At 51.9% G+C, this 14,245-nt stretch overlaps 1 protein-coding gene across 1 annotated transcript in view; it reads left to right on the top strand.

Moving 5' to 3' along the window:
* Positions 1 to 4,685: 4,685 nt before the first annotated feature.
* The window catches only part of FANCE (FA complementation group E), a 13,060-nt gene continuing 3,500 nt past the window's right edge, over positions 4,686 to 14,245 (top strand). The window contains 9 exon segments of the mRNA XM_021684599.2: positions 4,686 to 4,933; positions 8,644 to 9,268; positions 9,816 to 9,860; positions 10,153 to 10,163; positions 10,165 to 10,213; positions 10,523 to 10,666; positions 11,074 to 11,197; positions 11,407 to 11,485; positions 12,906 to 12,972. Of these exon segments, the coding sequence (XP_021540274.2) occupies positions 4,686 to 4,933; positions 8,644 to 9,268; positions 9,816 to 9,860; positions 10,153 to 10,163; positions 10,165 to 10,213; positions 10,523 to 10,666; positions 11,074 to 11,197; positions 11,407 to 11,485; positions 12,906 to 12,972 (1,392 nt within the window).

Here is a 14,245-nt window from a genome sequence, read left to right as displayed (position 1 = left end):
GCACCTGGGTTTTGTCTGTGAACTATAATAGCTGGATCAACAAAGTGACTGAGACAAAACTCTTGGGTGAATCTCACAGAGGAGGAAGTATTTGAGCTGGGTGTTGGAAGAGAAGTAGGGGCCCCTCAGGAGGGGAGAAATGAGAGCACTCAAGGCAGAGGCAGGCCAAAGTGGGGAACTACTGGCATCTGGGGTACCCGTCGAGAACCGCCAGAAGGGAGCACCCAGGCCTGGGGGTGCTAGGAGACAAGGTAGCAGAAGGGCTTAATCGGTATGACAGACTTTGCCCATTATCAACTCCATGAACTAGGGCACCCTACGACCCTCATGCTGCAGAAGAAGAAACTGAGGCATGGTCTTTATGACTTCAGTGAAAAAGTGGGGTTTGAACCCAGGCATTCTGACTCCTAGTGCATCCTGGGAGGAAGGGGGTCGGGGGGTGGATATGGACTTGAGAGGAAAAAGGGCCAGACCTGGGTGGCCAACTGACAGTGAGGTGGAGAAGGAAGATTTAAGATGATGAATATGGGACGCCTGGGTGGCTCAGTCGGTAAAGCATCTGCTTTCGGCTCAGATCTTGATCTCAGGGTCCTGGGATCGAGGCCCCACATCGGGCTCCCTGCTTAGTGGGGAGTCTGCTTCTCTCTCTCCCTCTACCCCTCCCCCTGTTCATGCTCTCTCTTGCTCTCGTGCTCTCTCTCAAATAAAATCTTTAAAAAAAAAAAAAAAGATGAATATCTTACTGAGCATATGTGGCCACATTATGGCACTATTACATGAGCCCAGAGAGAGAGAAGCTGATGGGGGATTTGGACAGGTTGAGTGTGGGGTTTTTGTAGGCTGTCCAGATGGAGGGGTTCCTGTCTGATGCTAGGTTTGGGTAAATAGGAGGAGGAAGAAGAGAAAGGGCCGTTTGTTTAGAGGGATTCCCAGGCCTCCAGCTTGGGGAGTCAGTGGGGTCCTGCATTCACACTGGGGCTGCAGGAAGTGGGCAGGACTCAAAGGTGTGGAGCAGAGAGTGATAATGCAGAGAAGAGCCTATTAACAGGCATCTGTCCTTTCCTTTCTGCCTCTCATCCATCCTTCTCCGTAAGAAGGAAGCTGGTCCTACGTAAGCCGATCACAGGTTGCCCACAAACCTCTCCTGTATTGGTGCTTTTATTGAAACTTAGTTCAAAGACGGAAAAGAGATTCCGGGGGTCACTGCTGGCCCAAATCGACCTTGTGGGACTTAGAGAAAGGCATCCCTTAAGACACTTTACTGCCATCTGCTGGAAAATAGTTGTAATAAATGTAGTAAAATCTACACTGTGATACCCTCAGTGGCTGCACAGGAGTGGTGCTTTGTGGTATGTACAACCTACCCAACCTTACATGTCAGCCTTGAGTGCTCCTTTTTTCCTGGGGCAACAGGGCTTGAAAGCAACAGTCTTCTCTCCTTCTGTCCTCTCATAGCCAGATCCGATGCCGATTCTTCATGCAAGGGAATGGCCGCTGCCCCTTCAAGTCTGATTGTATTTATCTGCACCAGCAACCGGATAAAGCCCTGACCTCTGATCCTCCCTGGACTGAGAGTATGCAGCTGACCTCTGGGAGTGAGGTGGTAACAGCAGGAATATGGGACAGGGACGCTGCTGGCCACGTTTACAATAAATGTCTTCGATAAATGTAAAAGCCATACACGATGTCCATAATGATAATGGTGCCTGCTCAGATGGGGCATCTTTGTGTTATGTACAACCTGCCCAACCTTATGTGTCAGCCTTGATTCTCTCGTTCCTGGGGCAATAGGGTTGAAGTTGATGGGTTTTCACTGATTTCTTTCTCTACTCCCAGGTGCTGGGCCCAGCAGGGTTCCTAGGGGGCACAGAGCAGGAAGACGAAGTGTTCTTCATGGACTGTGCCTTGGCCATGGCCTTCTGGGGTTCGGAACTCTTACTGGATCCCGATAATTCTTACCTCGGCCTTCTGTAACCAGTATCAACATGTGGGGGATGGGGCTGAGGGGTAAGGGTTGCTAGGTGATAAGTCTTTTCCCTTTGGGGGCTTGGTGGGGGCTGAAGTAGCAAGCCCTCCACACCCAAGGAGCGCAGCACTGACACAACTGGGGATCAAGGGAAGAGGAAGGGAAAGGGCTCACTCTCTTGCCAGGGACTTGACTTTTAACTTTGTTCTTTTGTAGGATTCTGAAATAAAGCCAATAAAATTCATCTAAGCCATCATTGCTGGTATCTAAAGAATGTCTGCTCGTAGCCCAGATGCCCTCCCCCTGAACCACGGGTTGTTTCTGCAATCATTCTGTTGCAATGTCACCTGTCACTTGACCTCTGTGAAACTTCACTTTATGCTCCTAAGAGTTTGAGAGTAGAAAGGGCAAATAACATCTTAGTATTAGGAAAATAGTAATGACATCATGGATCCCCTGAAAGGGTCTCCAGGATCCCCCAGGGTTCTTGAACCACCCTTAGAACTTTCCTCCCTGCTCTCCTTCCCATTGGCTAGAATGCCCACCTTAGTGGGCATGAGCCAGAGCCACCATCTCAGAGTAAAGCTGAGAGTTGAGGACTGGCAAGGCACTGAAGTTTATTTAGCATTCCTGACCCTACCCACTACTTGCCAGGGCCTGTCTCTCCCCTCTCCCCCAACAGCTGGTCATTTGAAGACCAAAGACATCTTCTATGAAGTTAGAACAGTTAACCTGAGATAGAGGTGTTGGCAAAAAACTTCTTTCCTGCTATTTAAGCCTTTGCAAAGCAGTCACTAGCTAAGAAATACTCCTTAGTCTTTACCAACACCTCACTTAAAATTATTTTGGGAAAAAACATGGCTCCAGTGGAAATCAGATCCAGCTCAAAATATTCCTACGGCTTACCATACTGTTCAGGGGCGCCTGGCTAGCTCAGTCAGCAGAGCATGCAACTCTTGATCTCAGGGTCATAAGCTCAAGCCCCACATTGGGTGTAGAGATTACTTAAAAACAAACAAGATATTCCTATGGCTTACCATACTATTTAGAGTGAAAAACCAAAGTCCTCTTTATGACCTCAAGGCCTCACAAGATCTAGCCCAGTTACCTCTCTGATCTCTTCTCTGATTACTCTCCAGCAAGTACATTCTGCTCCAGCCACACTATGTCTCGGGGACTTTGCATGTGCTGTCCCCTCTGCCTGAAATGGCCTCCCCACAGATCTCTATCTGACTTGCTTCCTTATCTTCTTCAGGTTCATCTTGCCTGACTACCTACTTAAAATTACCTCACCCTATCTCCCTTCCCTGCTATATTCTTTTTCTTGAAAGCACTAATCACAATCAAACATTCTATTGTTTACTTATTAGTTGTCTCTCCTCTCTAGAGTGTCAACAACAGTGAGAAGGGTCTTTGTTTTGTTCCCTAAATCCCCAGCCCTAGGTGCTCAGTAAAGGTTTATTGAATGAATGGATGTGTGTTGCTGCAGAAGCTGGGAGAATGGTAAATAGAAACTGGAACCCAAAGTAGGGTTTATGGGTGCTGTGGGGGCTCTTCTCCCTTCTTTATTTTTTTTTAAAGACTTTATTCATTTGAGAGAGAGACAGAGAGAGCACAAGCAAGGGGAGAGGCAGAGGGAGAGGGAGAAGCAGACTCCCTGCTGAGCTGGGAGCCCGACTCTCATGACCTGAGCTGAAGGCCAATGCTTAACCATCTGAGCCACCCAGGCACCCCATCCCCTCTCTCTTTATTTTTATCCTCTGCAGTGATTCCTCCTTTCCCTCCACTTCACTGGAAGCCTGCCTTCTCCAGCAGATTTCCTTAAACTGAAACCTTGGGAGGTGGAGCCGCTCCTGGCCCCTTGGAAACAATCAGAGCAAGCCGGCTTCCCGGACTTCAGAGGAAGTTCACAGCAAGGCCTTTGGCCATATAGATAGTGTTAGGTTTTACTACCACCCCATTCTCAGGGGTAGTTGTGTATCAAATATTTCTGGAGAGGACTGAAACCCTAGTGATGACAGTTGATGGCCTATGTAGGAGGTGATGTCAAGGTGGGGTGGTAAACTGTGATCAAATCCTATCGCAAAATCCATGATCTACACATAATATGGACATCAGCTAAAGTTAAATGATGCTTGGATCCTGAAGAACAACAGGATCCCTGACAACCATTCTGCATTCACCTCTCATCCCCCTACTTCAGGGAGCAGTGGAGGAAGGAAGGTCAGGGTCAGCAGGCCAGGATCCGTCCCTCCACCAAGTCCCGCCCCACCCCTCTCTCTGTGGCATGACCCCGCCCACGGGCGAACACCCTTGTTGTGGCCCCGCCCCATCCGTGGACTTCCCTCGGCCTTCGTCCCGCCCCCTTACTCCGTTCCTCCGTCTCTCTATGGCCAGGACCACCACTGGCCCCGCCCCTTCCGGCCTGCCCTCGCCCCTCGCTTCACGTCCGGCCCTGCCCACTTCATAGGTTTCTAAAGTCGCGCGCGAAGCTTGGCAGGGTCTCGGCCGCTGAGCTCCGAGTGGACAGGTGAGCCCGGCAGGTGGTAGGCGCGGGAGGAGTCTGGTCGCCACGTCGGGGCAGGCGCTGGCGTTCTGCTCCCTTTCGCCAGTTCTCGGGGCTGAGGTCAGGAACCAGAGCGGCGGCCGGCGCGGCCCCGGGGCCCTGGAGTCCCGGGGCCCTGGAGTCCCGGAGCCCCGGAGCCCCGGAGCCCCGGGCATGGCGGCCTCGGAGGCGGCGCCCGCTCTGGCTGAGGGCGCTGGGTCGGCGCCCTGGGCGCAGCTGGACGCCCCCGCCCGGTTCCTGCTGCAGGTGCTGCAGTCGGGGCCGGAGGGGGCGCGGCGCGGCCTGAGGCTGCTGCGGGCTCTGGGCAGTCGCGGCGAGGAACCCTTCTGCTGGGGCCGCGTCCTGGAGGCTCTGTGCCGGGAGGAGCCCGTCGTGGAGGGCCCGGACTGTCGCCTGGAGCTGTAAGTCGTCTGGTCGCGGGGCGCCACCCCACTTTTCTGGATGAGGAGACCGCGGCCCGGAGAGGTTCATTAGTTCCCCACAGCCAGGCGTCCCTGCCGCGCACCCTGGGAGGGGGGCATCCAACAGACCTTCATTGAGGACCTACTGGGTGCTGCCGGAGCGGGTAGACACACGCCTCCCGCCTCGTGTATATCAGTAACTAGAAGCCAGTGGAGTCAAATCGCTTCTGATCATATAACTTTCTTCTCTAAGGAAATCGAACTCATACCTCCAGTGTAGGGATACTTAGTATAACCGAGTGTACACAAGAGTAAAAATACGTACATTATAAAGTATACAAAAGTAGAAATTTAAAACATGGTGACCGAACAGACATCTGATGGAGTGGCTTTATAATGTCAAATTTTCAAAGCACAGTATACATTTTAGGGCAAAATCACTTTCCTTATGGATGGTGTTCTTGATCATTTATATATAGTCTTTGGGGTGACTCTGAGCTTTTTTTTTTTTTTTGGCCTCTTTATGTAACTGACAATTTCTGCTCGGAGCAGAAGGGTCAGCTCTGCCATTTTCTTTCTTTCTTTTTTTTTTTAAAGATTTTATTTATTTATTTGAGACAGAATGAGAGAGAGAGAGCACATGAGAGGGGGGAGGGTCAGAGGCAGAAGCAGGCTCCCTGCCGAGCAGGGAGCCCGATGCGGGACTCGATCCCGGGACTCCAGGATCATGACCTGAGCCGAAGGCAGTCGCTTAACCAACTGAGCCACCCAGGCGCCCCAACTCTGCCATTTTCTTATTTGGTGGGCTTCTGGTACTGGTATTCAGTTTCTTTCTTTCTTTTTTTTTTAAAGATTTTATTTATTTATTCGTGAGAGACAGACAGGGAGAGAGAGGCAGAGGGAGAAGCAGGCTCCCCGCAGAGCAGGGAGCCCGATCCCAGGACCCTGGGATCATGATCTGAGCCGAAGGCATACGCTTAACCGACTGAGCCACCCAGGCGTCCCATGGTATTCTGTTTCTTTTCAGTCATCCTTATCAGCCGTGTATGTCCATTTAGTGAGGTTGGTTTTGTTAAAGGACATAATGCAGTATCCATAAATGCATTTAATTATCGTAATTAACGAAAATACACAGAAAGTTTAAAAAAAAGTGAGGTGCCCCCTTTAGCCTCTAGGGGGCTGAAGAGCCGGCTTTGCATTCTTGGATACTCCTCCCTCAGAATTAGGCTGGAGACTGGACGATGAAGGGCCATTCACATCCCCCATATGTTAAGTTGTAATACTTAATTTCTTATGTTTTAGATAAGGAGAAATGGAAATTCTCATATTGTCTTCCCACACCCCACTCTGAATTTCTTTCAAGAAATGGATCAGGAGAGGGGCACGTGGGTAGCTCAGTCAGTTGAGCATGGCGCTCTCCATCTCTGCTCAGGTCTTGATCTCAGGGTCCTGAGTTCAAGCCCCATACTGGGCTCCAGGCTGGGTGTGGAACCTACTTAAAGAGAGAGAGAGAGAGAGAGAGAGCTTTCTGCATCCCCAAATTGGAGGCCATAGAAATACTTATCCAGCTGTCTGCTTTTTTCTGGACAGAATAGGAGGAGGACTTAATCTAGGGTCCCTGGGTAGAACTTTATTTCAGTATAATTGGTTTCTTTCATAATCCCATGTATTTTATCTTATACATTTAACACTTATTCTGATAAGGGGTCCATGCACACAAAAAAGTTAAAAGCCCTTGAAGTAGGGTCTTTCCCACCTCTGCACTTCTCAATATCCTCTACAACAAATTGGCTATCTTTTTAACTTTTGCTTTAGTTTTCTGTCTCACTTAGTGTTTGTTGTTCACAAAGAAATAAAAGTCAGATTTTTTTTCTCTTTCACACATCCCAGGTGCCCCTTGTATGTGATGACAAGCAGCCCTGCAAATTCATAGAGAGCAGCAGAGGCGTGATGGCATGGCTCGATGTACCCATGACTTGCTTGCCACACCAATAAGCCTTGGGTCACACAGCATCTGGATTCTTGCATTGCCAACATGGCAGACAGCTACATTGCTCTGCCCACAGTAGCCTGGCTAATCTCTGGACACTTATTCTCTGAGAGTTTATTCATTCAGTAGATGTGCACCCAGTCCCTGTGATGGGCTGATGCTGTGCTGGGTACCGGGACGTGGAAAAAGGAGAGTCTGCCTCTGCCTCTCAGGAACCCAGCGGGGTGAAAGGAATGTCAAAGCTAGACAGCTGTGACCTTGTAATTTCCAGGGGATAGCCAAGGTGAGCACAGGGCTGCAGAGTAAGCACTGCACAGCATCCTGGAGTAATACTTCTACTATTATTGTTTTTATTTTGGGTCTTGGCCCATCCCATAGCATATTCTTTTTTTTTAAAAATTTAATTTATGGGGGCGCCTGGGTGGCTCAGTCGTTAAGCGTCTGCCTTTTGGCTCAGGTCATGATCTCAGGGTCCTGGGATCGAGCCCCGCTTCGGGCTCCCTGCTCAGCGGAAAGCCTACTTCTCCCTCTCCCACTCTTTCTGCTTGTGTTCCCTCTCTCACTGTCTCTCTCTCTCTCTCTCTGTCAAAAAATAAATCTTTACAAAAAATTTTTTTTAATTTATTTATCTTTTTAAGTAAGCTCAATGTGGGGCTTGAACTCAGGACCCTGAGATCACGAGACACATGCTCTAAGGGGTGCCTGGGTGGCTCAGTCAGTGAAGCGTATGACTTGTGATCTTGGGGTTGTGAGTTTGAGCCCCATGCTGCGTGTAGAGTTTACTTTAAATAAATAAATAAAATCTTTTAAAAAAAAAGATTTTATTTATTTAATAGAGCACAAGCAAGGGGAGTGGCAGGCTGAGGGAGAGGGAGAAGCAGACCCCCTGCGGAGCAGGGAGACTGATGCGGGGCTCGATCCCAGGACCCTGGGATCATGACCTGAGCCGAAGGCAGACGTTTAACAACTGAGCCACCCAGGCGCCCCTAAATAAATAAATAAATAAATAGTCTTAAAAAAAAAAAAAAGTCAGATGCTCTACTGACCAAGCCAGCCAGGGGCCCCTGGAGTATTATTTTTATATAAAGTTGGGGAAGGGACTTTTTTTTTGTATAAAACAAGCAAGGATCTTTATAGAGTAGGTTTCTTTTCTTTTTTTTTAAGATTTCATTTATTTATTTGTTGGGAGAGAGACAGAGAGCACAGCAGGGGGAGGGGCAGAGGCAGAGGGAGAAGCAGGCTCACTGCCAAGCAAGGAGCCGGATGCGGAACTCGATCCCAGGACGCTGGGATCGTGACCCGAGCCGAAGGCAGATGCTTAACCGGCTGAGCCACCCAGTTGTCCCTAGAGTAGGTTTCAGTGTGAATTTTTTGAGCTGAACTAGGTGTCGAAGAGCAGAGCCTAGCACAGAATACATGAATACATGCTCAATTTTAACAAAATGGAATTGTTAAAAAAAAAAAATGGAATTGCTCAGAGAACTTTTGGCTGTTTAGCAATAGTAAAAGGAACTCAAACTGGCTTCACCACCACAGCAAAAAATACACGCTCAGTGAAGGCCTGTTGAATGGCGCTCACACTGACCCCCACCGTCCCCGCAGGCACCGCCTGCTAGCCACCCCGTCTGTCCATTGCCCTCCCACCTCTAGCTCTGCCTCAGCTGTCCTCTGCTCCTTCCAGCAAGATGTTCTTAACTGCTTGTCCTCCTCCTGCTACCAGGAGGCCGCTGCTGCTGCGATTGCCCCCGTTATGCCAGAGGAACCTGATGTCCCTGCTGATGGCTGTCCGGCCGTCGCTGCCCGAGAGCGGCCTACTCCCGGTGCTGCAGGTTGCACAACAAGCCCAGAGCCGAGGCGCTGACGCCTGGCTCCGGGCCCTGGGGCAGTTGCTGCAGAGGGACCTGAGCGCAGGGGTAGCGACTGAGGGAGCGTCCCCGCTGTCTACACACTGCCGGAGACAGCTCCAGGGCCTGTGTGGGCGGCTGCGCCAGGGAGGCAGGGGGCTGAAGTTCGCCCAGGCTCCCGTTCCCGAAGAGGAAGAAGAGGAGGAGAAGGAGGACGAGGACTCCCCGTGGCCTGGGAAACGCAGAAAGGGGCCAGAGGAAGAGCCTGCCAGTCCTGAGGGCCAGAGGGCCCCCAAAAGGTTCCGACGTTTGGAAAGGGAAGGGGAAGAAGGTCAGGAGGAGGAGAGACGTGAATCTGAATCTTTGGAGACCCAGGCAGATGGAGGAGGTGCCTCACCCATTAAGAACCAGCCTGTCAGAGCCGAGCCCAGGGAGGCTGGTCAGAGTCTGGAGGAGGCTCAGGGCCTGGCCGAGAATTTGGAGTTGCCCAAAGCTGTCCAGGTACTAGAGTGGGGAGGCTGGGTTTAGAGTGATCCTCCAGGAGTGGGGGGTTTATCCAGGGCAAAAGCTGGTTGGGAGACTATTTCCTAACTGGAATAACTGGAGTCCACGGAGCAGGGGTGGGGTTAAGGGAATAGTCTCTGCTCCACAGACTCTGAGGAGGGGGTGGTGAGGAAGTTTTGGAAAGGGAGGATCCTTTGGCCTTAATGTTCTACAACACGAGGTTAAAGGATTGCCAGGCAAGAAGAGAAGGTCCAGAACTGTCCTGTGGAGGGTGTGGAGTCGTGCCAGCCTCCAGCCAGTCCTCCCAACCCATTAAGGTGGGTGCAGAGAGGACAAGTCTAGGCGGCTGCATTTCCACGGGCCTTGTTGACTTTGAGTTCTTAAGCACCTCTCAAGGTTTAGGCTTCGTGTTCTTGACTCTTGAATCATCCTTGCCTGCTAGCTCCCGCTGATGCGGGGCCTTCTTGGGAGAGGGGGCTAGGACTGGGCCTGGGGCCACACCGTGTTGGTAGGGACTTGGCAGTGACTGGGCTCTCCTCTGCAGGACCAGCTTCCCAGGCTGCAGCAGCTGCTCAAGACCTTCGGGGAGGTACCTGGCCCCCGCTCACCATTGCCCCTCATCCACCTGCCGCCTAGACCTCAGCCCTGCCCAGGGAAGCACAGGCTGTTTGGACAGTGGGGGGTCGGAGTGGGGGTCTGAGGATAGTCACTGCAGGGGCTTGTCTTGGCCCAAAGGACAGATATGTCATCTAACCCCAGACAAGTCCCTCTCCTCTGGTAGCATCCAGGCTCCTCATCCACCCATGCTGTCAGACAAAGGGGTGGCCTCTGACTCGTCACCAAGGGCTCTGCCAGCGCAAACATGGGATTTGCCTTTCCAGGGGTTGGAGGGCGCCCCCCCCGCCCGAGCTGCAGCTTCTCCACGAATGCAATCCCAGCCAGGTGAGTCCAGAAAGACTGCCTGGCCCTGAGGGTACATCCCCTCTCCCCAGCCTTTTTCCATTTAAGTCTATGTTTCCTTGCCTCACGTGGGAATGGGGGGAGGGGATTTTGCTGGGGTTTTTGGCCCCTTGGGTCGGGGTCACCCTGTGTGCCCTCTTTTAGCCCTTGGATCCTCACCCCAGGGGTAGCTCTCCCTGCCTCACCTTACCTTGGAGTGTCCTTGCCCTGCCCATTCTGCTGCCCGGTCGGCTTGAGACAGCCTAGCAGGGGCAGACTGAGTGCGTCTGTGTCGTCCCTGCTACTTGGCAGATGGACCTGCTGTGTGCCCAGCTGCAGCTCCCGCAGCTCTCGGACCCAGCTCTCCTGCAGTTCTGCACCTGGCTCCTGTCCGTTTCACCAGATCTTAGCCTTAGCAATGCGACCGTTCTGACCAAGAGCCTCTTCCTTAGACGGGTAGGTGCGTTGCGATACACTTGGCATGCTAGGGGCTATGGGGGAGAGAATCTGAGCCCTCAGAAGGGTGGTGCTTGGGAGAGCGGGTTCCCAACCTTGTAAGGCGTCTGGCCAGTCGAGGCAGCCTGGGGCAAGGGAAGGGCATGAACCTCCAGGTCAGCTATCCACACGGCATCAAATTCCTCCTTGTCGGGCCCCAGACCTTCCCAGAAGCTGAAGGGATTTCGGAGCTGGGGAAGGAAGCTTTGTATCTTTTCCAATGGGGGAATCCATGTGAGTTCTAGATAAAAGAACTTATGTTTTTTTCTTTGTAACATGTATCACCATCTTAAATACATGTCTGGTAAACATTTATTAAAGGGAAGAAGAAACGAATGGATTAATATTTTCCTTCCCGTTGGCTGTAGATTCTCTCCCTGACTTCCTCAGCCTCCCGCCTGCTCATGACTGCCCTGACCTCCTTCTGTGCCAAGTATGCCTATCCTGTCTGGAAAGCCCTTCTTGGCCCCGTGCTCCAGGCCCCAGGAATAGGTAATTCTGGAACCAGCCCCAGGCCTGGTAGCTCTGCCCTCTCGGTTCCCAGCACCCTTCACTCCAGGGGACCCTGGCAGTTGTGTATTCAGTCAGTAAAGATACCTTGCTTCCCTGCCGATGCCCCCCTATAATGAGCCAGGCGTTCTGTTCCATCGTCTCCTGCCATTTGCCCCCAGACCTCCCCCCTCTGCTGTCCCCTTCCCCAGGTCCAGCTCAAACAGAGTTACTGTGTTGCCTTCTGAGGGATGAGGCCCTGGAGCCAGACATGCAGCTTCTAATGCTGGGGTGAGTGTACAGGCCCCTACTCCCAGCCCCTCGCACTGGCCCAGACTGCTCCTGGCATTCTGGAGCTGGAGCCGCCTGGGTAGCAGGTCCTGTGCCTGAAAGACGGGCAGTGGCCCAGCGGATGCCCCTCTCGCTGTGGTCCGAGCCTGGCTTGTGCCTTCCCCCCGTGGCCCTGTGCAAGTTGCCATCCCAGGACCCTGCCCAGGTGGCGCCGGGTTCCAGGCTTCCGGGCCAGGTGCCTTGGGGAGCACAGGGGAGAGGCTGGTGGTCGCCCCTCTGGAGCAGTTCACAGCGTAGCTGGAGCATGGTTAAGAGTTCCGGCTCTGGAGCCAGGCGGACAGGATTTTGAATCTCAGCCTTGCCCTGGGTCAATTCAAACAGCTTTCTCTAGGTCTCTGAGCCTCTGTTTCCTCATATGAAAAATGGGGATGGTGTCTCTGTCAAATAAATAAAATATTTAAAAAAAAAAAATGGGGATGATATATACTCGGTAGGACTTTTCTAGATATTAAATGTGATAATGTATATAGACCTTAGCACAGTACTTGGCCTCGAGTTGGTGCTCAAAAATTGTTATTAAATTGGTGTTCAATTTGGGTATTAAAACTGGGGAGTCAAGATCCAGACACGTAGAAACAAATGAGTAGCTAAGAGCCCACTGACACTAAAGTGAACTTAAAATGCTGACTCTCACGTGAGAAGGGGACAGTCTGAACAGTAACGTCAGCCACCACTGATCGAGTCCTTTCTCTGTGCGTTAGAGTCATTCTCTCAGTTAGTCTTCACCCAATGCTGTGAGGTGGGTGCTGTGGCCGCCCTAGAGATGGAAAACCTGAAGCCCAGGGCTGTTAAGGGACGTGGGCCAAAGGTCACAGAGCCAGCAAGTGAGAAAGCCTGGGATCAGACTCAAGGCCGTGCAGCCAGGAGGCCACACTGCTCCCGGGGGTGACATGCTCCCTTTCCACATGAGCGAAGGGCTGCCCTAGCCCAGGAAGCACAGCTGGAGTGGACATCCCCATGGGCTGGGCTCTGCCCTCTAGAAAGCCTTATGGACCTCTCACTGCCCTCTAGAAAGCCTTATGGACCTCTCACTGCCATCCTCCTCTTCCCTGGGTCACCCTCACCTTCTGTACTCACGATGCACTCTCCACTCCTGCTTGCTTTTCAGGAAACCTTGGTGCACCTTACACCAAATCCTTCGTGGTCTGCCCCAGGAGTCTTGGGTTGTAGCCTTCCCAGCACCGAGTGTGGGCTGGCTACTGGGCGGCCGCCAACATGGGTCGGGGGGTGGGGGGCTCTGACTACTTGCTCTGTTGGCTGGGGGATCTTGGCTGTCTCCGGGGCCTTGCCCTGCCTTGAGGGTAGGAGCAGTAGATACCCAGATGTGGGCTGTCCTCAGCGGGACCTGTGGTTTTTGTAGACAGATCTTGGAGCTGCCCTGGAAAGAGGACACTTTCTTGGTGTTGCAGTCACTGCTGGAGCGGCGGGTGAGCAGGCTGCCTTGGGGAAGGGTGGGTGAGGAAGCACCGCGGTGCTGTGGACGGGCGTGGGCCTCCTGGGTTTCTGGTCCCTCCGGGGATGGAGGCAAGCAGAACAGCTGCCCTGCAGCAAGCTGGGCCGTGACAGCGGGTGAGTCCTGGGGCTTGAAAGGCTGGTAGCCGAGAGCAGACTGCGTGGTAGAGCCCAGCTCTGCCGCTTCCTAGCTGCGTGGCCTTGGGGAGGGACTTGTGTGTGTGTGTGAAATTTTATTTCATTTATTTTTATTTTATTTTATTTTATTTTATTTTGGTTTATTTGAGAGAGAGAGAGCAAGTGAATGCAGGAGGGAGAGGGAGAGAGAATCTGAAGCCGACTCCATGCTGAGCACGAAGCCTGACGGGGCTCGATCCCATAATCCTGGGATCATGACCTGAACAGAATTAAGAGTCAGATGCTTAACTGACTGAGCCACCCAGGCGCCCCAAATTTAATTTTATTTTTGAGTAAATAAATAATAAACATGTTCACAATTTTTAAAAAGATTTTATTTATTTGAGAGAGAGAGACAGAGATAGCACGAGTCGGGAAGAGAGGGAGAAGCAAACTCCCCGCGGAGCAGGGAGCCTGACGCGGGGCTCGATCCCAGCTCGATCCCAGGACCTTGGGATCATGATCTGAGCTGAAGGCAGACACTTAACCAACTGAGCCACCCAGGTGCCCCTCACGAATTTTTTTTTTTAAGATTTTACTTATTTATTTGAGAGAGAGAGAGAGAGAGTGCATATGTGTGAGTGGGGGCAGGGGCGGAGGAAGAGGGAGGGCGAGAATCCCAAGCAGACTCCCCACTCAGTGCAGAGCCCTATTCAGGGCTCAGTCCCATGACCCTGAGATCATGACCTGAGCCGAAACCAAGAGTCAGATGATTAACCGACTGAGCCACCCATTCGACCCTTTGCATTTGATTCTGTCCTCCAATTCAAACTAATGTTTTATGTATGATGTGAAGTATAGATTGAAGTTCCTTTTTTTTTCATACAGATATCCATTTGTTCCTGCACCATTTGTTGAAAAGTCTCATTTGCTCATTAAATTATCCAGTTACTCTTGCATAACAAACTGCCACAGAAATGAAAGGTTTAGGGGCGCCTGGGTGGCTCAGTCGTTAAGCGTATGCCTTCGGCTCAGGTCGTGATCCCAGGGTCCTGGGATCGAGCCCCGCATCGGGCTCCCTGCTCCGCGGGAAGCCTGCTTCTCCCTCTCCCACTCCCCCTGCTTGTGTTC

This window comes from Neomonachus schauinslandi, chromosome 8, assembly GCF_002201575.2.
Source record: "Neomonachus schauinslandi chromosome 8, ASM220157v2, whole genome shotgun sequence".
NCBI classification, from domain to species: Eukaryota; Metazoa; Chordata; class Mammalia; order Carnivora; family Phocidae; genus Neomonachus; species Neomonachus schauinslandi.
Note: the sequence above shows the minus strand (reverse complement) of the source record. Positions and strands in the feature narration are given on the sequence as shown.